This window comes from Syzygium oleosum, unplaced genomic scaffold, assembly GCF_021117445.2.
Source record: "Syzygium oleosum isolate NSW1041296 unplaced genomic scaffold, Sole_v2.1 Sole_v2.06, whole genome shotgun sequence".
Lineage (NCBI taxonomy): Eukaryota > Viridiplantae > Streptophyta > Magnoliopsida > Myrtales > Myrtaceae > Syzygium > Syzygium oleosum.
Genome location: NW_026607490.1, coordinates 1,905,402 through 1,929,529, shown reverse-complemented (window position 1 = coordinate 1,929,529; position 24,128 = coordinate 1,905,402). Strand labels below are relative to the sequence as shown.

At 40.0% G+C, this 24,128-nt stretch overlaps 2 protein-coding genes, 1 long non-coding RNA gene and 1 pseudogene across 6 annotated transcripts; 1 reads left to right on the top strand and 3 right to left on the bottom strand.

Annotated features, from left to right (window-relative positions):
* Positions 1-3,751: 3,751 nt before the first annotated feature.
* On the top strand, positions 3,752-6,690 carry LOC115688810 (uncharacterized). Its single transcript, XM_030614733.2, has 5 exons — positions 3,752-4,203; positions 4,562-5,063; positions 5,214-5,415; positions 5,530-6,006; positions 6,124-6,690. Exons 1-5 carry the CDS (start codon positions 3,852-3,854, stop codon positions 6,523-6,525), a joined length of 1,935 nt encoding a protein of 644 aa, XP_030470593.2. The 5' UTR covers positions 3,752-3,851; the 3' UTR covers positions 6,526-6,690.
* Positions 5,086-5,964, bottom strand: LOC130138535 (uncharacterized). Its single transcript, XR_008816891.1, has 2 exons — positions 5,824-5,964; positions 5,086-5,369 (listed from the first exon to the last, which is right to left on the bottom strand). It is a non-coding gene; the product is annotated as an uncharacterized LOC130138535 (long non-coding RNA).
* A 1,908-nt stretch (positions 6,691-8,598) lies between the features above and the next one.
* On the bottom strand, positions 8,599-11,035 carry LOC115688809 (pentatricopeptide repeat-containing protein At1g62720-like; annotated as a pseudogene).
* Positions 11,036-12,331: 1,296 nt separating this feature from the next.
* Positions 12,332-23,289, bottom strand: LOC115688808 (probable inactive ATP-dependent zinc metalloprotease FTSHI 4, chloroplastic). Of its 4 annotated transcripts, XR_008816870.1 has the most exons (18): positions 22,937-23,287; positions 21,891-22,146; positions 20,842-21,217; positions 19,508-19,766; positions 18,449-18,580; positions 17,153-17,227; positions 16,884-17,009; positions 16,687-16,796; positions 16,516-16,594; positions 16,302-16,439; positions 16,096-16,207; positions 15,517-15,680; positions 15,293-15,398; positions 15,071-15,147; positions 14,291-14,434; positions 14,001-14,172; positions 13,321-13,379; positions 12,332-12,797 (listed from the first exon to the last, which is right to left on the bottom strand). XR_008816870.1 is itself a non-coding variant. In XM_056312664.1 (17 exons), exons 1-16 carry the CDS (start codon positions 23,204-23,206, stop codon positions 14,029-14,031), a joined length of 2,568 nt encoding a protein of 855 aa, XP_056168639.1. In that variant the 5' UTR covers positions 23,207-23,287; the 3' UTR covers positions 12,846-13,337; positions 14,001-14,028. The 4 variants fall into 4 exon arrangements, 3 of the variants coding, with proteins under 3 accessions (XP_056168639.1, XP_030470592.2, XP_056168640.1); XM_056312664.1 differs by lacking the exon at positions 12,332-12,797 and having other exon boundaries at positions 12,846-13,337; XM_030614732.2 differs by lacking the exon at positions 12,332-12,797 and having other exon boundaries at positions 12,846-13,379; positions 22,937-23,286.
* Between the last annotated feature and the right edge of the window lie 839 nt (positions 23,290-24,128).

Below are 24,128 nucleotides of genomic sequence, written 5' to 3'. Positions count from 1 at the left end.
TGACAATTATTTCCCCACACTGGGGCAAGGCACATGATTTTCCAAAGCGATTGGCGCTTGTGCGACAACGTAAAAATCAAAAATCAAAAATCCTGAGAGCTTAAAAGGTTCACACGAGCAAAATAAAGCTAGGGGCATGAAAAAGCAGTGTGCCTGGTAAAAGCGAGGCCAATGCCCGTAAAAAAAAAAAGGGTGTCAAAGAAAAGTGCTTGCATGAAAGAAAAATCATTGCAAAGGCGAAAGGCATTAGAAAAAGAGCAAAACTCTTATGTTGAAATGATTTGCCGATGGACTCTTGAGACGAGTTAAGGAGTCATGCGCCTTTTGAAAAGACGAGATGATATGGTAATGATGCCACGATAATCATCAGCTCTTAAATTTTTTTCTGAAAAACTCGAGCCTTTTGAGCCTTTCACCGAACCAATCTTACAACCCTTTCCAAAGTCTCTTCTGATTGGGATAGTTCGAGCAGAAGTTTGGACTTCCAAAGAAGCTACCGCTTGAAGAAATGGGGGCAAATTTATCTTATCTCATCTCAAGGGTTCTTTACTTGTAAATCTAGTAGAGATGCTGATTGACAATTGTTGCATTCCTTAGCCGATAATGCTTATCCATTGTTGAAGCCATGACCAAACCTGTATTACGGTCCTTTAAAAGACCTCTTAGATTGGTCAACGTGTACTTATTGCGAATGATTCTCAAAACCTTCGACAGTTGTCATGTGAGGTATACTGAGTGATCAGACCATTTTCCACATTAATGGATGGGATCAAACAGCCTTCTTAAGGATATGTAAAAAGTCCTTTCCGACTAAAGAGCTCTTGTTTGGCATACTTAACAAGCCCTCTTCATGGACCAAGGTCCTTTTTGACAAAGATTTGTCTTCTAAGGGAGTTTAATGATTAACGACGTTCTCCAAGCCTGATGGCAATTTTGTGATATTGAATGATGCCGAATGTTTTCTAGACAATCAAAATCAGTTTGAATTGCTCGTATAATCAACACTCTCTCAGTAATGATGTTCTTCGCTATCAGGGAGTTTGTTAAGACACATTTTGTGCAGTAACCACTTCAGTAACTTGCGAATCGACAAGTGTGGTGAGCTTTAACAACTCGGAATCATTGCAATACAGCAAATTTTCCCAGTAAAATCGACATGTATCAAGCTTCAACAGTTGCTTGAAACACTTTTTCTACATGGAGCATTACTATGGCTCGTAATATCTCTCTTGACCTGTTCATTATGGAGATTCTTCGCATTTTGATAGGAAATATTGTTCCTTCTGGGTTTTATTCCCTGTGCCTGTTCATAGGGTTTTAGCCCCTAGACGGAATCTTCGACGTTCATAGGGTTTTAGTCCATAGGCGCTCCTTCGAGGCATTGTTCATATTGCCGTTCATTGGGTTTTAGTCCCTAGGCGGAGTCTTTGACGTTCATAGGGTTTTAGTCCCTAGGCGTATTTTCTGGATTTTAGTCCCTTTGTCGTCCATAGGGTTCTAGTCCCTAGGCAAAATCTTCGACATTCATAGGGTTTTTAGTCCCTAGCCTTTCTTTCAAGGCGCCGTTCCTATTGCTGTTCATAGACGGGATCTTAGCTACATTTGTTTTTCGTCTTAGTTGATACGTATAAAGAAAAGCTACGAGCTATAGTTTCCTTGGATGAGCACATAGCGGCAAAAAGGGGCCCTCTCTCTCTCTCTGAGAACTACTAATTGATTAAAAAAATAGAGTGAAACGGACGTGGGATTGAGCTAGTGGTATTGGGGCATGACCGTGTGGGAAATGATTTGTTCAAATTGACGTCAATGCTCCAATCAGAAGCAAGGAAGGAAGATGAATCCCCAGAATCCGTGAGCCCCTTGATTCATCAGATTATTTAAGTACATATAAATTAGGCATCGTGAGATGAACAGATGGAAAAAGATTTGAATAAGCACACTAATTGGGATAATAGATATTCTCATTAATAAATGTGCTTAAATTGAGATCTGCTTGATTTTATGATTGTTCCACATTAGTTATTCCCTTTTAACTTTTTTAATAGATTGCACAACTTGGGTGATGCTAGTCATTATTAGAACTTGGGGAAAATTATCAAAAAGTCCTAAACTTATTGCATTTTAGACAATTCAATGCACTTTAGACAATTCGATCCAAAACATTTTCTCCAAGAACTTGCACCAACAAAATTTTATTAAATTTGTCGCTAGAGCGTGCCAAAAGTTGCCGAAATTAGCAACAGACATCAATTTCATCGCTAAAAAGACGAATTCCCTAATTAAACGGTTGAATGTGTTCCACCTTCTAGGGAAGAAATGCGGGATAGTTATAAGAAAAATCCTTAACTTGCTGTACAAAGTATTAGTTCTAAATTTTTCAATTTGATTAATTTAGTCGTAAACCTTTTGATGATTTGCTGACATAATTATTGCGGTCAATTTCTACCGGAAATCATCAGTGTGGACATCGGCTGTTCTACGTGGTAAGTGCTGACATAGACAATTTTCAAAAATTTCTTAAAAACTTTCTGATTTTTTTAATTTTATTATCTTTTCTTTCTTCATTTTTTTCCAAACCCTCGCCGATCACGAACGAGGGTCACCATGCCATCGCCGGCAATCTACCTCGCAGGCCTCAGGCAAGGCTTGACCTTGCCACATCTAGCGACGACAAGGCTTGCCGCCTCAACGCACTCGCCGGCGTGGATGTTGGCCAGCCATCTCTGAGGCGCGGCAACTAGCGGAGAAAGAAGGATAAAAGATGAAAAAAGGAAAAAAATTTAGAAAATTACAAAAAATGATCACATCAGCACTGACCGTGTCATAAAAGATGGTTAGTGTCCACATCAGCGATTATATTGGTAAATCATCAAAAGGTTTACTACTAAATTGGCCAAATTGAAAAGTTTAAGACTGAATTGACATCTGTATAATCAATTTAAAACATTTTTTGATAATTTTCCCAACAGAATGCAGACAAACTTAAATTGGTTTCTTGAGCACATTCAAACTTCATAGATGAAGACACGAGTTTTGCATACATTTATAATCGAGACGTAAGACATTCATGACCGAGACAACGCATCAGACTACTTATGTATTTATTTGCTAAGACAATTAAATGATGTAGCTCTAGCGGGACGAGTCATTTTCTCCTTGTGGATGGGCATATAGTTGAATAAGGGAAGGATAAATTATTCAATGAACTCGCTACATGCACCATAACGAGTCGAAAACGTCACTACATCCGGTGGGATTCACGTCCGAGACAAATTACTTTTTGGTGGTACAGATCAAGATACTTTCAAGACCAATAAAAAAAAAATTTGGTATGGTCTCTTTTACAAGCCTCAGGACCACCAATTAATGTTTTGTGGTACATGTAGCAAAACTTTTCTACCCATGGATGGACAATGGCATTAGTGAGGGATCAAATATCTAGGGAGAAACTTGAGGCAACCGACCCCGTCGTGCGTCTTGAATTCAAACTCGTTCCTTTTGCCTAACCAATCACACAAATCGTCGAATGGTATGAGAAAATTTTTCAAGTCTCTGTGTGCGAGCAGAGAGCCAATTGGCGTTCTAATCTAGGACGCCAAACCACAGAGTCATCACATTGGCCACCAGAATCCAATCAACAAGTTCTTGTATGAAAGGAAAAGCAAACTAAAGTATTCATTTAATAAGAAGCTCCTCCCATCTTTGACTTCTCCTGCCATACCCATCTTATTTAAAGCCCATAGAATCATTCATTCTTTCCCCCATCATACCCTCCAAAACCCCTCGTCACCCGCAAAGAAAAGGTAAAGAATGCATTGATCCTCTTGTTGATTCCTTCATCACCATATACGATGGAACTAGAGGAGCCCGGCTTGATGAGGCAATCCCACCTCAACATCATGAACAAGTACATCGACCCGAGAAATGGCAAGGGCAGGGGCGGCCCGTCACAGCCGCCGAGGAATGACCTGCGCAGGCACTCAGAATCCTTCCGGAAGCTCGGGGTGGGCATCCCCGCGGCGGGCGGCATGTCCGACGCGGAGAAGAGGCTCGCGTGGGTCCGCTCCCAGATCGTCGGCGGTGACGCCGAGTTCGACTCGCCGTTCGGCAAGCGGCGGCTCACGTACGCCGACAGCACCGCCTCCGGCCGCTGCGTTAGCTACGTCGAGGACTTCATCATCGACAACATCCTCCCATTTTACGGTACACGTTTCGAGTTTCTGTGAGATTCTTTCTCTTTGATTCTGATAGTAGATAACTTTTATTTTCTGTACTTTTAATTTTTAGAGTTGAACGTTCGAGTTTCATTTAGTATTTGAATGCCTCATGTTCTGGAGGTTAGATGGATATAGACAACATCACTCTCCATGGTGTATATGAGTGCTATACGACTCCAGTTTATCCTCATTTCACTTTTATCTCTAACTTTTAATCCTAAAATAGTCAAAATCGTATGGTACACATTTTATACAAAGTTAATTTTACGCGGACCATCTTTAACGTCTATCGTATATTGGATGAAACCACTATCTGAATGGTAATTTTACATATGTACATATAGGCAACTCGCACACGTCCGACAGCCATGCTGGTCATCGGACCACCAAGACGGTGCACGAGGCCTCGAGCTACATCAAACGGTGCTTAGGAGGCGGACCCGAGGATGCGATCTTGTTCTGTGGATCAGGATCCACCGGGTCGATCAAGCGGCTCCAAGAAGTCATGGGCATTGCAGTGCCGTCGACCCTAAGAGAGAGGATGATTAAGTGCATGCCAAGCGAAGAGAGATGGGTGGTCCTAGTCGGGCCTTATGAGCACCACTCAAACCTTCTCTCATGGAGGCAGAGTCTAGCAGAGGTCATAGAGATTGGACTAGATGCAGATGGGCTGATAGACAAGGAAGATTTAAGGCAAAAGCTTGAGTCTTATCGAGATGCAAACAGGCAAATTCTGGGTTCTTTCTCAGCTTGCAGTAACGTCACCGGGATTTGTACCGACACAAGAGCTGTGGCCAAGCTGCTTCACCAATTTGGTGCCTTCGCTTGCTTTGATTTTGCAGCTAGGTGAGCCTTTATTCTCGAGGAATTTCTGGCTCAACTGGAGAACTCCTTATTTAAATAGATAATCCAATAATAACAAACCGTTTGCACTTACTGAGAAAATGTAACGAAACGACTAATCTAACTGGCCTTTTATTGCTTAATTTTGAACAGTGCACCTTATGTGGAAATCGACATGAGATCGGGGGAAGTCGACGGTTATGATGCGATCTTCCTGAGTGTGCACAAGTTCCTTGGTGGACCTGGGTCTCCAGGAATCCTGCTCATGAGCAAGGTTCTCTATCAGCTTGGATCATCTCCCCCATCAACCTGTGGAGGAGGAATTGTTGATTATGTGAATGGCTTCAATGAAAAGGTAAAAGCATTCATCTGTTGCAAACGATAAGAGCAAATTTAAAAGCTAAAGCAATTACCATCAAAGCATTCTGATTTTATCAGTCGGTAACTTGCTAAATTACTTGCCTAGCAGGATACATTATATGTGGAAGACATTGAAGAAAGAGAGAATGCAGGGACTCCCCAGATTATTCAGATAACAAGAGCGGCATTGGCATTTTGGTTGAAAGACTACGTGGGATATGAAGTGATTGAGAAACTGGAGCACAAGTACATCAAAGAAGCAATCAAAAGGCTCTCCACAAACCAGAACATAGAGATTCTCGGGAACAAAACAGCAAAGAGACAAGCTATATTGTCTTTCCTGATATACTCAACAACTAATTCACCACCAGATGGTGATAAGGGAAGAGAGAAAGGGCTTTACCTGTGGGGAGAAACGGGGAACGAAAGGGACAAGCCTCTCCATGGACCTTTTGTTGCCACTCTCCTCAATGACCTCTTTGGCATTCAAGCGAGAGGCGGGTGTGCTTGTGCCGGTCCATATGGTCATGCCCTTCTTGGCATCAATGAAGCTCAGTCCCGTGCATTTAGATGTGCCATTGAAAAGGTTAGATGCTTGTTTTCTTTCCTGTAAGACAGTGACCCGAAAAACCTTGAAGGTTTTCAAACCGTAATATAAGATTAAGCATTTCACTAATCTTCTGTGAGTTTACCTTTATAACAGGGTTATGTGGGAGTGAAGCCTGGATGGACCAGAGTAAGCTTTCCCTACTACCTTTCGGAGGAGGAGTTCGAGTACATTATTGCTGCACTGGAGTTTGTAGCCTCTTATGGCCAGAGGTTCCTTCCGCTCTATCATTTCAACCTGAAAACTGGAAACTGGACCTTCAAAAGGAAGGCATTCATGGAGATTGTCGGGAAAGAAAGAAATGGCGGTATTTTTATCTTAAATGACAACCAGGCTGGTAAAAATCTCAATAGAGATGCTAAACATGAGAGCCTCATTGCCAAGTACACGTCATATTGGGAGAATGGAAAACATATTGCAGGTCTCCTCCCCAAATTTCCCTCCCTGCACATGCTACCGGTTGGAATTGATTCAGAGCTACTGTACTTCCGCATCTAGTGGAAGATTTTTGAAAGAATATTAAATTGAATAAAGGCATTCTGATAGAAAATGCAATCTTTCAAATACTATGTCACCAAGTGTCATCTGAAGATGATAGCCAAGCTGATCCTGTAACAACTGAAAATGACATATCCATGAATTGTGAGAACATTCTCCCTGCCATCATCAATTTTTTCCCTCCTTAATCCCAGTGTTTATATGCCGAGTGTTTTAGTGTCGTTAACACGCGCCTTCACCAAGATCAACTTCTATGTAAAATGGTGCCAATAGCTTGAGAGAACCTCTAAAGATAGATCAGACCTCAGGAGCACTCACCATGTGAATCATGGTGACAGATTGATAGTGAAACAGGAACCCCGCAATAAGTTATATCGCTTACTATATTACTATATTTGCATGAAACATAACTAGTTGTTTATCTATATGATGAGGTAAAGGCCCAGATATGAGCCTAAACCATGTTCACTAATCCTCTATGTATATGTAAACAGTGGAATATGTCAGCAGTTATTTTAATTGGATATTCAAATTAAATATGAAAATAATGGCTAGAAATTATTGATCGCTTAATGACGAAGATTGACTTTCTATTCAACTACCAAATATCATTACAGAGTGTACAACATATTAATCTTATACATGCAGCGGCCAGAAATAGTCTCTGAAACAAGGTTTACCACTACACGAGCTTTTAACACTGTACATGAACTTGCTTAAACTATCGGGTGGACTCAAGTTCCTTAAAGAAGCAACAAACCTTATGCAGCATCCAACCACCACAGAAACATGCAACAAAACACAACATGCCATCCTGAAAATCAAACAAAAAGAAATGTGAATCCACTAGAATCAGTTTTTCTACCAGCTTTGAATGAACAGAACTTTTGCTTATGTGCATATTAGCTCTATTCTCTTTCAAATTAAAAAAAAAGTTTCAACCATACAAACTGATAAAGTAAAAACTGATGAAGGAAGAAATGATAAGGGAAGGAAAGAATGCAGACACACCTTAAAGACGGTGCTAAGATGTCCTGTTACTTTCAGAATAAGTGGCTTGACCCAAATAAGTTGAGGCTATTCATTGTCATTTTCTTATATCCCCTGAAGCTTCATATGATTTCACCGACCTTTTTCATCCCATATGCCATAAGTCAACTTTCAAGCTTCATCACTGCTGACATGGGTCTGCAAATGAATGGAGCAAAAATTCAGACATTATCTGGCAATGGGAAAAAATAGTAGCAGTAACTAAACCATATCTAGGCATACCTCCATAAGACAAGGTGCAAGAAATTAAGGATCCAACATCTTCAGGTGCTAATGTAACCCTATGTTGCTCACGAATTTTTCATCGTCTGGTATAAATGATCCCTCCGAATTCATCTGTAGGGCTCACAGCCGGCTGAACAAGGACCAAGAAAAATAGAGTTTTAGCATGTCCATTTGGCCGTAAAGATCATTCTCACATGATGAAACCACGGTTGACAAGTCAGAAGTGCTTCATTCTCCTTAAATTCTTTAACTCATAAGCATCATACAGTTTTTTATGAAGTTTAGTATAGGCACATCAAATCTATAGCTAACTACTCTCACGTATTCTCAAAGCTTCTCTTCCTATTTCTACTTTTTATGTATATCAATCGTGCCGGTTTCCTTCTTCCCCTTGTATTTATCTGCAGTCTACAACTTCTCTTCCCTGTCTGTTAACCGTTTCTACAGCATTGTTCTAGATCTAGTCTGATTGTACATTGCTGGGGTCTCAAAATATTCAAAAACCAAGAGGATGAAGATGAAGAGATCCACCAGCTGACCACCATTCAAAATTTCTCGCAAAACCCACTTTGAAATAATTTTAATTCTAGCCAAGAAAATATCCAGCAGTTCCAGGAGCTTAGTTTGTCATATTTCATATTCAAAGTCAGCATCCACACAATTAACCACTGAAAAGATGGTACAGATAACATGACCTGAAAAAGAAAATGCAGGCTATGGAATCCCTCAAAGCAGGTAAGGGACGCACCACTTGCAAGTGCAACTTCTTCCGCACTTCAGCCGGATTCTTAACGTGAAGAAACTATGCCGAAATCATCCATGGCATTCCCTTCAGGACGATCAGAGATGGTAAACTCTACAATTTTGGCAACCTTGGGAAAGCTCTTCATACAACCCTTGGACACGGCTCGATTAAGAATTCTGAACGTAATTTCACTAGGCTCACACCCTTCCCCGACCATCGCGGTTACTAATGCGATAGCATCTGAAAACTTCCCTCTCTGAAACATGGCGGCTAATATGGTGTTATAGATTGCAATACTTGGAGTAAGCCCATTTTTCATCATTTGATCCCTGAGTTGAAGAGCAGCCAAAACCATCCCTTCCTCACAGAGCTGCTTAATCACGGTACCACATGTGACAACATCGGGGTTTAGTTTCTGTTTTTGCATATCCATGAGAAGCTTACCAGCCATTGCATAATTTTTCTCTTCCGCGTATGCATTTAGGAGAATATTGTATGAGGTAATATCAGGAAGGATTCCATGACCGATGCCGCGGAAGATCCAGTAATCAATTGCAAGTAGCTTATTCTTGCAAACTTTGTCTAAAAGCACATTTAAGGTAATAATTGTCGGTCTGGGTCCATTCAACATCATGGATTCCAATAGCTTAAAAGACTCTGAAAATTTTCCATATGTACAGAAATATCCAATCAAGCAAGTCAAACCTACAACGTCGAGCTTAATGCCTTCGTACTCCATACGGTACAAGACCCTTCTAATCATCGCAGAGTTTCCATGTCTGCATGCTGTAGACAAAATTGTATTGAAAGAAACTACATCTGGTCCACTGCCAATCCACTTAAAACGGTCCAAAATCTGTAAAGCCTCATCAATACTGTTCTCCTTACAGAAACCACACAAAATTGTGTTCAACGAAACATTATTTGGAATAACCCGCCCTTCTATCATACATTCAAGGGCAGACAAAGCTTCCTTGGCTTTATTAATGCAACATAGACCCAATAAGTATATATTATATACACAAATATCCAGGCTACAGCCCGAAGAAATTGCATCACATAATAGATCGCCTGCAAATCTTACTCTGCCATCTTTTAATTTGGCCGGCATTTTTACTCCGCCAAATTTTAATAGGCCTCCGGCCAAAGCAGAATATGTGTATGGGTCAGGTGAAAGACCCTTTTCATCAATCATCCCACAAACTTCTGAAACATCCACGAGTCTATTCAGATGACACAATGCCCGGAGAATGATATTGTATGGGTACAAGTCTGGACAGTATCCTTCCTTATCCATCTTGGACAAAAGGGCTAATGCATCTTTAATCTGCTCATTGTCACAAAGAAACTTTATAATTACAGTGTAAGTTATCACGTTAGCTTTGCATCCATCGCGTTTCATGACATTAAAGCATTGAAATGCTTCCTCCCACGACCCTTCCCTGCTAAATCCATAAACCAAAGCCGTGTATGAGGAAACATTAGGATGAACACCTCTCTTCTTCAGCCAGTATAACAACTCCAGAGCACGACAACTCTGGCCAGACTTGCACAAAGCCCAGACAATCGGATTACAACTGTAGATACAACAAACACAACCTCTGTCGAAGAGAGCCGACACAACTCGATGGGCCCCCTGGACCATCCCGCTTTTGCAGAGTACAGAGATCAAGGATCTCAACGTGGGTTCAGTGGGGCGATACTCACACTTCAGCATTAATTCAAACGCTTGGAGTGCATCCGCCAAGCTCCCCAATCCTAGCGATTTCTTCAACAATTTCGACAAACAACTAAAGGAAGGCCAGAAGCCACACTCCCTCATCTCCTGAGCAATGAAGCACGCATCCGTCAAGCGCCCAAGAGACAACATTCCATTGAGAAGCGTATTGAAAGTCAGAGCATTAGGCGCAGGGCCAAACCTCTTCATCCCACGATACACTCCAAACAACTCCTCCAAAACCACACCTCCCGATTTCAGGTAACGGTACATCAAGGCATTGTAGTCGTACACCGTCGGCTTCCCAGGCGAATGGCCCATCCAATTCAACGCCTCCAGCGCTCTCCCTAGCTGGCCCAAGGAGGCAAAGCGGTGCATCCTCCGCTTGGACTCAGCGTAGCCATGATCGTCGCCGTCGCCGGACTCGCTCGCTTCATCGGGCTCAATGGCTCGAGCAGCACAGGAAGTGGATGCGCCCGCGAAGACCACAAGACCTCCCGGAATTCGAACTCCTCGTTTCGGGCAAGCCAACGCAGGAGGAATCATGGGTCTGAAAAAAGATAGGAGCTTGGCGACGTCGGCGGCCGCTACCATCAGGCGACGGGCCCGTCGCTGCCGTCGGCCGCGGCGGCGAGGAAAAGGGGTGTGCTCTCCCGACGCGGCGGCGCTCCGCCGCGTTGCTCCTTGCCGTCTGCTGTGGCCCTCGTAGGGGGAGGGGGAGAGAGAAGCGGCTTCTTGTTTGTAGGGTTTTGCCTCTTCTGGGTTTTAAAGTTCAAGACTTTGAAGAAATTTGAAGCGAGAAATGGGATTTGGAAAATATTTTTTGAAAAATAATTATTTACATCGTTTAGAAAAATTCGCTAATGAAAAAATATTTTGATTATCGATGATAATTGTTTTCGTAGGCGATGAAAAGAATTTTCTATTCAATTTTTTTTCAAACAATATAAGCCATAAATCATTTATTTTTCGCGAAAGGAACCTCAAGAACCTGAACTTATCCATGGAAAAACAGGTTCATCATTTTTTTTTAAACCTAACCTACATACTTTGAAACATGGAAGCTACCAAGTCTCATACCATCACCTTTAATGACTACCATTTGCTCTGCTGCAATTCACTAACAACTTATATTTCATTAAAAAGTCATAAAATAAAAACTCAAATTAGTGGTTCCGGATTATACATTCATCATTTAACGTCATGGAACACCGCATGATCACGTAAAAAAATAGATCAAGAAAAATACATAAAACTTATTTAAGGTTTCAAGTACCTAGAAAACCGAACGATGCAAATTAATGATACTGTTTGTTAGAGTTCTAAGGAAATTCGACCAATTTGAGGTCCAGAGAAAATTTGATGCTAGGTTACATTTCTGTGCACCAAATTTTGGAATTAATGAGGTAATTTGGTTTGAAATTAAAAATGAAAAAATCCATCCTAGCAGCGCATTATTTTATTCGCAACAAAATAAGGTTGAACTTAATCGTTCTTAACGAATCCATAGCACACTAGAGGAGCAAATGTGTGGTTGCGTACACTCTAGAAATAATTAATTAATAAAAAAAATTTATTATCGACAAAAATTTATGTTTGAATATTTTCATGAATAACGAAATTCTTTTTCGTCTATTCATTTTTGTAAAAGATATAAGAGATTATTTTTATGAAAATATTTTTCAAATCATTTATTTTTCACCAAACAAACAAAGCAATAGAGAGATTCGCCCTTGAATGGGAGGAAGTCAGGGTTGCTTCCAATGAGTCAGTGGTAAATTTCTAAAGCGTTTCCTAAGCCGCGATAAGTGCATAACCTATTAACACCTTGCTTTGAAAGAACTACTGAAATTTTTCCTTCAAGATGAATAATTTCTTAACATTCTAAGATCAAGATTTTTGTCATACTTTGAATTGTACAAGCATAAGATTTATGTTATGCACTGTACAGATACTCAATTGTTTATTTCACCTTTTCTTTATCATCAATTCCGATCCTTTCTAGGAACAACTTGTGAAGAATTATTATGCTTATAAAATAGTGGGAATTATTGGAGTATTATATAAAGTATAATAATGAATAATTTAGTTATTTGTTTGATCATTTATATATTCATTCATCCATTCATCATCCTCATCGTTGCTTTAATTGTCTTTTGGTGAAAGATCATGACCCTCCCCAAGAGGGCATGACTCTTAATTCTTATTAGTCACTCCTCATCCTCCTGGTTATCAAATAAGTTACAACTGATACATCCTCAAAAGAGAAGGAGCTCATGAAAATTATGCGAAAACAGATGAGTCTCGGCATTCGTATCGTACCATCCACTGGTGCAGCTTCCGACTAATGGCGAGGCTAGGGAACGACCCAAAAATCTCCACAGAGAATGGAGGAATACATCATAGTCGAAGAGGGCGAGAGATTTCAATAAACCCCCTTTAACTTCCCGCCCTGCATGAGACTCAGAAGAAGCCGATCCAGCCGTATGTGCTTCCGAATCCGGTCGATCAAGATCCAGGGTCATTGTGAAAATCCTGCATGTTAATATCGTGGAGAGATAGAGATGATAACTGAAAAATGACTTGACATGACACAATCTGCTCTTTCTTTTTCATTCTGTCCCCAAGAAGTGTATGTAGAAACTGCATCTCTTTATCTCATTGACCTTGAAACTTCAAGTACCACTATCACTGCTAGCGTTTAGCCGTGCCGTGCCGTGCTTAAAAATAAAACCAAAAATGACGGCCGCAGCCCACCTTATGATTGCAAAACTGAAAACATGTAAGAAATTCTATACACTGAACTACATTTGGTGCATTTCGAGACAATTCACTCTGCCATCTTAGTTTTCAAATCTTCCCAGATCTCTTGCATGCTCAAGCTTGTAGTTTAGCACGGTCAAGGTGAGGATTCACAGAGATCATGCTGTCCACAAACGGATAATAGTCACTCGAGAGCACCTCTCAGATGGATCAGACCTCAGAGTACTCAGATTCCATGGGATTCATTATAAGCTTGTTGTGAAGCAGAAGCCCTGAAATAAGTAATGCTGCTTACCCTGGAGATATATCTAGCTGCTCATCAGGCACCTTGTTATTCGAGTTGCAGATAAGAGCCTTGCCAAAAACAAAAAGAAAAAAAAAAATACCAAATAAGAGCAGAAATGATAGAATGGAATGTGTAATTATGCACGGTAGCATCCATTCAGCAGTTCCTCTCATTCAGTGCTCAATGGAAATGGTAAAAACTTGCTCATTGTTTAAGACTAAAAACAACTGATGACAGAATAACCGGAGCAACTCTCCACTTATCTCCCGCAGATCATCACAGAAGGCATCACATGTCATTTTCATGGACGCACAGCTCAAAAATGGGCTCTGAAACACATCCGAGGACTAAACAAGCTTTTGACTATGCACAGAGGCTCCCTTACACCCCGGTATATTATCCCTTGAAGATGCAAAAAAACATTATTGCAGCATTCAACCATAACAAAATCATGCAATACGTATCACCTGAACTGGAAAATATAAGAAAAAGATGCATATGAGTCTACTGCTATCAGTTTCTCTCTCTTACTAGCTTTGACGGGACACAGTGGCTTCCCCTCAGAAGATCGAGTTGTCTCATCTTGCTTATGTACATGTCAACTATGTTCTCTTAACAAATGCTCAATTTTACAAAACTGATCAATAACAGTTGCTATGAGGAAAGGAAATCCATGATTATGGACAAACCTCAAAGACATTCTGATGTGTTGTCGTTTCAAAAGAAATGGCTCGCCATAAGAAGTTGAGGTTTTTCAATGTCTTCTTCTATCTCCATGGCAGCTTCAGATTTGATTTCCTGAACCCTTTTATCCCATATACCATCAATCAGCTTCCAAGTTTCATCGCTAATGACTTGAGTCTGCACATAAATGGGACAGAAAGGCAAAGCAACATCATTTCACAAGGCAAGGCAACGTCATTTTGCTTGGGCACAAATATAGTAACATAAAACCTCACTAAACTACATTTACACATACCTCCATTGGACGAGGTGCACCAAATGTGGAAAATCCAACATTTCCGGGTGCAAAAGTAACCCTCCCTGGAAGTGTTACCCCGTAAATACCCCATCGTCCAGCATAAATGAGAGCTCCATACTCGTCTACAGGACTCACAGACGGCTGAACAAGAACCAATAAAATAGTGCTTTTAGCAGGTCCATGTGGTCATTGACATCAGTGTTACATGATGAAACCACATAGTTCAAAAATCATAATTCACAGATTCCCTTGAGTCATGAAACAACAAACAATTATCTCTACTTTTTGCGATGAACATGTACCACTTTCTGTTCTCACTCTATTGCCAAATTTCCTATTCCTTCTTTTGTTTTTAGTGTGCATCAACATTTTTTTTTAATTCCATTCCAGTTTAGGATGGTGGTTGAAGACATCCAAGTAATGGTCAATTAAGATTTGTAGAGTTTTACGGATCGATCAACTATTTTAAAATATTAAATGAAGATATGGTTCAATAAATAAGTTTATGCTAGCTCTCATTAGTCCTTTTCCTCAACTATGATTCTCCAATCCTCAGAACTGGAGGTGGTGGAGTTCGGTAAGATAATGAAGATTCTTATTGTGTTAGCTTGCTTCCAACCACACTCTCCTAACTCACTGCATGTGGCATAGCTTAAGCAGGTATGGATCACATGCGTACTGGTTTATCACTGGATAACTAACCAAGCCAATTGCAGGAAGGTGACCAAAAAATAACCGAAGTAAATATTTTCAATATGTCATGAACTCGAGAATTACCTGAGGTATCCGAGGGGTGCCATTATAAACAGCCCAAATTTCTTCGGCTTTGATCTCTCCTTTTTCCAGTAAAATATCTGTGAAGCATAACCACATTAAGGAACTGAGAAAGAGAATTTAGTATCACTAAGAAGGCACATAAAACCAGTTTAATAATAAAATCTCCAAGTACACTACCATTTATCTTCAACATCAAATGACTTGTTATATAAGAATCATAACCTGTGATTGTCTCTACAGCTGATTGGTATTCCCGAAATACCGAGGCGCATTTTTCCACAGCAAACCGCATGTATTCTTCTCTAAGAGCTTCCAGTTTTGCTGCTAGCTGTTGAAATTAATCAAGTTTTTATATTTGTTTCACTATATTTGGAGAACTGTTTCAAAAAGTAGCTCTATTATGGGGCAAAATACATTGTTGTCATACTTGGATCAGCCATACATACATTTGGCACAAGATCGCCCTGATTTCTATAGTATGCTTTTCCAAATGCAGTCATCCCTGTCTGCAGAATCAGAAACTCTGCAAGTCTGGAAGTTTCCAGTGTTGCCTTAGACGATATCCAGCACATGTTATCGATCCCAAACATTTCCTCTTCTATTACCCTAGCTGCAGAATAGAGTCAACAAACCAAAAAAACAAAAATGCAGATGAAGGCCACAATAAAATCAAAGGAAGATGGTTTGTAAATCAAGAAAGTTGAAAATACATCCACGATGGAAACACAAAACAGCATTTAAATTGCCTTGGGGTTTATATCCCATCTTCCTTATTCAAAGTTTGAGAGACATTGAAAATAGAAAATGAGGTTTTGCAGGCAAGTCCAAGTGCTTCAAAAAAAATTTATAGACAGGGCCTTGCCATCCCAACCACCAATGCAAGTGCCCCACCCCAACAAAACAACAGGAACAGTAGATACAATAAAAGAAAAAGCTACTATTGTCAAAGAGAAGAATGAGGGTATCTTCCCTAATTGACAAGAAAAATGGCAATAAGAAATCAAATTTATACATCGGTAACTTACGAGCACAAGCTCGGATTATGGAGTTCACATAATCTGATTTCCTTGCATAGACTTGGCCTGAGATATCCTTATAGCGCATATTCGGCTGGCTTCGTATTGAATTAATATCTGTCTGCAGAAATCAAACGCAAATGAGAAACTTTTTGTGAGCATAAGAATAGTTTAAAACACCAAACAGCATGAGCCAGATAGCATAGTCCCCGGACCTCAGTAAAAGGACGGTAGGGATCTGGAAAGTAGCATGAGATAACAGCAACAGCAGCCTCTCGATATGCCAACCTTAATTTTAATTCTTCTGGAATCTCAGTACTATCTTCTTGGCCTGTTTCAAATGTTCCTTTTTGCTGCAAAGCCATACAACATCAAAGTGATGTAAGGGTTGTCTCAAAGAGACGCAGAAGGGTGAGAGCCACCACTTACCCTCTTCAAGGCCTCCAGAAGTTCATCTCGCCCAATGTAGTCTAAGTCTTTTCTGGCAGTCAAAATTCCAGCTTCATTCCTGTTATCGAGAAAAATGAATATTAGACACAAACTCTCTCTCTCTCTCTCTGCACTTATCCTTAGTGTTAATGACAATTAATTTATGTTTACAATATATTTTGCAGCTCTGCTCCAGTAAAATCTTCTGTAAGCTCAGCAATCTCTTCCAGTAGCACCTCCTTTTCTTTTTCTGAGCGAAAAAACTTGTTTCTAGCATGCACCTGTAATTGGCAGAGACCATCCGAAACATTAAACCATGCAAACATCACAATGCAAGAATTTGCAAGCCAAAATAGCAACCAAAGTACCTTTAATATGGCCAATCTACCATCCTTAGATGGCAAACCAACTCGTATAATCTTGTCAAATCGACCCTTTCTCAGAAGAGCTGGATCGAGAATATCCAGCCTATTTGTAGCACCTATAACTAAGACCTGAAATGATCAGCAGTTTAGTGATATTTTGGTTCATTTTCCTTTTATCTGCAGTTAAATTTTCAACAGAGGCACCAATGGTTGCAATATATGGAAATTACTGAAAGCAAGTACAACGTTTATCTATACAAATAGGAAGCAACCTGTGATGTAGAGACTTTAAAACCATCCAATTCTGTCAGTATCTGAAGCAGACCTTGTTCCCTCTCTGCACCACCCTATAAAAGCAGCAGGTAGAGATGTGAGAGAGAGAGAGAGAGAAAGAGAGATGATAAGAACTGAAAAGTTAATAAATAAAACACATAAATGCCAGGCTTAAGTAAGATCTCAACTTGAAGCTGAGGAGAATAAAGTACAAGCAACTGAAAAGTTCAAAGAACTATCTTTACAATGTTATTAAGACTGAATAACCGCTTCAGGCAATGGAAAGCCTTCCAGGATGATGAAGAATAAACAAATTGTTCCATACTATATAAGCAAAAAAAATTGTACCGTGTTTTCATCAATAACTTTAGCATTAGGATTAAATGGCAGTAGTCCCACAAATTCCTATGTACAAATCTCTCCAAGTCCAACATTTGCCTCCCCAAATAATAATTTTCCTGCTTTGGTCTTAGATCAAATTTCAGCCTCCACATGAATGGAAGTGTCGGACCATTTAATTGTTAAATCAAGTCTTAATCTAACAAATTTAAACTTTTAGCTTAGTTGACAATAATCCCACAAAATTTCACATATAGCATGCGAGCACATCAGTTTAGCAAAATGCAGGAACGAGCTTAGTGCTCTTTCATAGCCTTCTCTGTAGCTGGATCAGCATATTTGCAGTGAACAAAAAAGAGTGAACCGCAAAAACTTGGTTTAGATAGATACTTTTGAAGACTTAAATCCCCATAACTGTTGACGAAAAAAATTCATAGACCAAGTCCAAATTTTGATCCAAAGAGGCAGCCTAGTCTTAAGGGTAAAGCTAACAAAAATAATGTCAAACATATGCAAAAGCAACGTTCAAGGTACCTCGATCCCACATTCATTCAAACAAATTCTGGAGATCAGCAATTAGAAAAAGGAAAAAGAAATGGTCAGTCCAGAATTACCCCCTGAATTTCATGTCTGAACAAAGATAGAAGCTTTAAAGCAGGTTAGAATATCACAAGACACCCGAATTATGCAAATGTGCATACTGCTGCTGACAGAAAGCTAGAATTTCTACCCTGGGAGATGCTACCAGATGACAAAAGTAAGAGCATGTTAGTAATTGCACTGGTTTTCCTGGACAGATGTGGGACCAATCAATTATCACTTAATGCTTTAAAATCCTTCAAATGCAAGAAATTTTTTTACTAAGATAGTATAGAGGAACGCACCCACTTCTTATTTTACAGAAATAGCAGATTATTATTAAGGATGGAGCATGAAATTTTAATGTGCTGTCTCACCCCTCCAATATCAGGTCCGCCCCTTTTGCTACCAATAGCATCTATCTCATCTATAAAAATAATGGAAGGTGCAAATGATCTGGCACTAGCAAAAAGGTCCTTCACTCGAGATGCGGCCACACCTACAAACATCTGGACAAAACGAAATACAAGTTAGGAGTTTATTTGTGATACCTCAGGAACAATATACAGACTCAAGAATTTATTCTATTACAATAAAAAAGAAATGACAAAGATAATGCAATTTTGCCAGCAGCTGTACCAACTATCAAGTGAAGATAATGAATACTGTCTGCAAGTCAATCAAATTTAGTTTACAAAAATAAAGGAAGAGAAAATTTAATGGGCAAAGACAAAAACAGGTAAATCACGGGCCTATAAAACACCCCACTAACCCTAAGAACAGTAAAGAGTCACTAAAATCACAGACCCCACAACTCTTATGGACAAGTCACATAGAGTGTGAGTGCACCACCCGCTGCTCTCAACCGCTAAAACACACTTAAGTTTTTCACTTCTAGGAGTGGTCAGCATAGTTTTTGGCCCAAGTTGTGAACCATAGAATGAAGTCCATAGAAACTTAGAGTGCAAAGGTCAAATATTCCAAATCCTCCATGCATCCTCACAGGTGATAAAAATTGAGTTATTTGCGCCAATTAACACGGGAACTGCCGCTTTTCAAATGCAAGACTTCCACCATAGTTATTGTGGGCACATTTGCCCAATCAACATGTCACAAGAAATCAAAACAATTGCTAACCATCACATAACATGATATGCAACTCGATATTACATGTGTTGAACACATGATTACACCTTATATGGCACCATGCTATTTCGGGATTGTTCATCCCAATGGTTTGTGTACATGATTTAACACAATAAGAACCTTCCACACAAATACTCTCAAATGCTTCGCAATCCTGATTTGTTCAGTAAGACGGATCATCACTATGGAAGCCTTCTTTTTCGTATCTAAGAAAGCAAGATGTCCCATATACAGACCTGTCAGTAGCCACCCTCTAGCTAAACCATTCCGGATAGGAACTAATGCCTCACCTCCACAAAGTCCGTTCCATTGGCTGCAAAGAAAGGTAGCCCTGCTTCACCGGCAATGGCCTTAGCCAACAATGTTTTTCCAGTTCCAGGGGGGCCATGGAGAAGCACACCTTTGGGACAATAGATTCCTTTGTTTTGGAACTCTTCCTCATTTTTAAGGATTCTTACAATCTCCTGCAGTTCCTGCTTGATGTATTCCTGACCAGCAAAATCATCAAAAGTAACACCGGTTTTTTCTTCTGCAGAAATAAATTTTGCCCTGGGTAATAGCAGTAAAAAAGGTTAGATCCTAGTCAACTGTTATCAGCACAAACTACAGGTTATCATATTTGACAGCAAAAGTATATTGCTCAAAACATTTTCTCCTTCACAATTGCATGCATGAGATGTTACTCCGAGGTCAAAAAAAAAAAAAAGTGACAAAGACCAAGGGTTACATTACTACAACTAGGAATGTAACTCTTTCCATGTTAGGGGCAAAAACAAAAATTGTAATAAATAAATGACATAACTCTTCTCTGGAAGTGTTTTTGCTGGATTTTTAATTGGTTAAGACGAAAGTAATCAACTAATTTAAACTGAACAGTAAATGGTGATCATAATCTTCTCAGACCATTTCCCTCAGGCATTGCTCATCAGCATAGAGTGTCCATTTCTAAAGAGATTGATAAAGGCTAAAGATACTATTCTCTCCTGGTAGATGTGTGCACATTTCTCATATGAAGGAAGAAAGCATTGCCACATAGGTATCCACTGAATAACTAAAACCAGAATTAAGTGTTTTCTCCCTTTATAAACTAATCATCCCCTGAAGACACATCTATTAGGATTCAGGCTTATGAACATAAGGTCCCATCCAAAAGCCCTTTCTGAAAGCATGAGTATATCCTCTCATGCATAAAAGTTTGCTTTATCAAGTACCTGAATTTTCCTATTGACAAAAAGGAATATCATGCCTGTTATCAATTTCAGATAGATATCAAACTGACATAACCAGTAGATCACAATAATTTTGCAGTGGACTGAGTAATAGAAGATTTCATCTGAAAGATGTAATCAGATTATTTATGTCCCAAATTAGTTAGGAATTTGAGATGAAAGTAATATCAAGATTATTGATCTGCACCCCACAGTGAACCTTGGTTATAATTGAGTAACCAAATGATGAACTTGGCAAACGAAATAAAAATGAGTAATCAACAAGGGAGGTAAAAGTTTCCACACAGAATTAAATTGCAAGAACAAGCCAAACAACTGATAGTGAGTAGTGTAGGGAATCAAACAGGAAGTCAGCAAATTCAAAAATCAGAACTCGCAAGCTACTATTTACTTACCGACTTTTTCCTAATGATCCAAGCGCCCGTCGCTTAACTGGCTGTGGTATTTTCTCGCTTGGTTTTCCCAAATCACAAGGTATCAATTTTGCATAAATTGGCCTCATCATGTTATCAATCCAAAGATACAAGCCAACTGACAAGGCAAGCCGCATACCCCATATCACTGCAGTCGCTACAGTAGAGTAAACTTCAGCATGGACTGAGTCTGCATTAATTACATCAACGTTCACTATTTGTTGATGCAACTTTTGCCAAACATCATTCCAGCAATCAATCGGCATACGGTCAACCACATGGCGCCGGAAAATTATTTCTTTCTGTGAATTCCCTTGGGTTCCTTGTCTATTTCCATCTTTATAGTACGGTAAGATTACTGCAGAAAATTGAAAATTCATTTATCAGATAAGAATCAGAATTCACATGGAGCATGATATAGTGGCGTGTGTTCTAGCATATTCGAGAAGGGAAATATTGTAAGCTAGCGAAACATATATTCTCTGCTACTCACACAGCATCAATACCAGGACACAGGCATTCTAGATGATAAACATAACGTTATGAATTCAAAATTACGGAAGCAGCTGCACCTAGTAGGAGAACAGACTTTATTCTTATTTCATACACAGTAACTGTTTTCATAAGTTTGAAATTTTCTTCTTCTGGTTATTTGTTGTTAATCCTTTTCCTTCTTTTCTATCTTACTTTCTTTTCCTTGTGAGGGGTACGGGCCTTAAAAAGGTATTTGTGGAACAATATAACATATCAAGTTATTGCAATAGCATTAGCTCATGATACACCTCCACAGGCTCAGATGAGATGGAAAACCAGGATCACTAGTGAAAATGATCATATGTGTTCCAACTGTCCCACTGTCAGAACCAACTGTAGGAAAATTGCAATATTTCATTCACAAAAAATGGATACCGAAATAGCTAAACAAGAAGGCGTTTGAAACTAGTTGAAATGGCGTGATCTTAGGGATTGATAGTACAAAATAGCGGAAATTTTCTATTTTAAAATAATAGCAGCCGAGAAAATCATCTAACCTGACATTGTCTGGCCATAATTCGAATACTCAACAAACTGAACATTATTGGAGTTAAGAAGATCCAGAAAATCACTGAAATCAATCCTATGCGAATTCTCAGGATCCCACTCTGTTCCTTTCAACTTTCCTCGAAGAGTCAGCAAGGCCCTGCTCCAACTCGAAGCCATGACCAGCTGCCTCTCTAATTGGACGTTTGCCTTCCGTTCAAGCTCTTCCAGCTTACTTATCCGTTGTCTTTCGGCATCTTTCAGTTTCTGAAAGTTTAGAAACTTTTAGAGCGTTTAAGAAATTAAGAAAGCAAAAGGGATGCAGCATCGATACCAGCTAAATTATGAATTTGCAGACAAGCATCAATGAACCATAAGAACCTCAAATCCCTACAGCCAAAGCAACTTCCTAGCAGCAAATCTGAATAGTACAGAGAACAGAAGGATCATCCCCTTCATGTGCTTCGTAGCCGGGAACCGTCCATAAACTTTATGACCGATGCCCTCAAGTCTTTCATCGCATTCTCTACCATATTAATTTTAATTAAAAGGCTCGAATAAGAAAAGAATGTACTAAATACAATGTGCCCTTAAACCATCCCACTAGCCATGAATAATGTCTTCGTAAGTTATATGTGAATCGAGAGAGGTATGCTGTACCAATAAGAAAAGGTAGAGTAGCTACACAGAGTCCGAAGAACCAGATATACTTTGCATGAGCCGAACGATAAAAGGGTGATTCTACTTCATCTAGCTAAGTCGGCAAAAATTCCACTTTATCTAGCCGAACAAATTTTAGCATAGAATGTAAGGGCTACAGAAGCAGAACCACCCCCAAGCTCACGCGAGCAACAACGCAAGAGTGTTCCGCTTGAATACATCCCACCAATGCACTATCCCAAAAATTCAACCTTTCAGCATCGAACAGCCTCACTCATCAGAGCAAAGCAAAACCCAAAATTCCAAAACCACCCACGACGCTGATCCCAAATTAACACAAGCAACAAAGACCCGAACGCATTCAATTCAAGAACTCGAAGCCACAGGCGAACCGAACCTCGAACAGCTGGGCCGACTCGGGGTCTTCCTCTGCGGTCGTCGCGACTGAGTCGGGACCGGAACCCACGTTCGAAGCACTGGGTATGCCACGATGGAACCCTTTCCGGCGCCCGGTGAGGAGGATTGACCGAGAAGCAGCTCCACCAACACGCTTGGAGCGACCGAGGCAAGACACGGAGAATGCTAACCGAGCGGACGAGGCTCCGGAGAGGGAGGACGGCCTCGGGATCAGGGAGAGATCGAGAGGTCTCAAGCTGCGAGAGCTCATTTCTGCCGTTCCACCATGAAGAAGAAGAAGAAGAAGAAGAAGAAGAAGAAGCAGCTCCTTCTCGTGAGAGAGGAAAGCAACGACGGTGCTCGCGGAGCTTTATCCTCGACTTTCTTGTTTGCGGGTTTTAGATTGGTTTTAGAGGAGGTGAGAAACGACGTCGTTTCAATCTGAATAAGGGATTTTCACAATTTGTACTTGACTTAAAACCTTACGATAAAATTTAAGGACAAGTGCGTTAGAACTCGACTTGAAACCTTTCGATAGAGTTTTATTTTGGGCATCCTGAGTTCAACTGCGATGGTCTGAACCGAGAGATCGCGGGAGGCGATGGAGCAGAAGATGATGCCTTTGAGGTACCGAAGGAGGGAAGGAGGAGGAAGAGACATGGCCATTCTCAACCAAGAAGAGGAAGAGGAGGACACGAAGCAACTTCAACATGACCGATTCTTGAGGTAAGGGTTTCGATTGAAGCTATTAGCCCCAATTCGTCGATTTGGAGCAAAAACAAATAGCAAATGATGTCGTTTTTGCACTCTTTTGCTGATTGGGTTTCTCTAGCGAGCCATATAATCTGATTTTATAATAAATTAACGTCTCGTGGGGATTTTTCGTATCGGAAAGTCACCGATAGCACTTAAGTGAATGATTTTTAAAAGTTATAGCATTCAAGTTATCGAAAAAAAAAAAATTTATGCCCCTTAAACGAACGTCATACAAAAGTTATAACACCTAGAGTGACGTTATCTCAACTGTTATAAGATTGATCCAACGAGAAGTTGAGATTGATTACATCTCAAAATGTTAGGTCCATCTATTTTCTGATCCAAATGTATGTGTAACATCGATTATATACGAAAATGTTAGGTGTATCTATATTACAAAAATAACATGAGTTATTATGTAAGTCATTACACCTGGT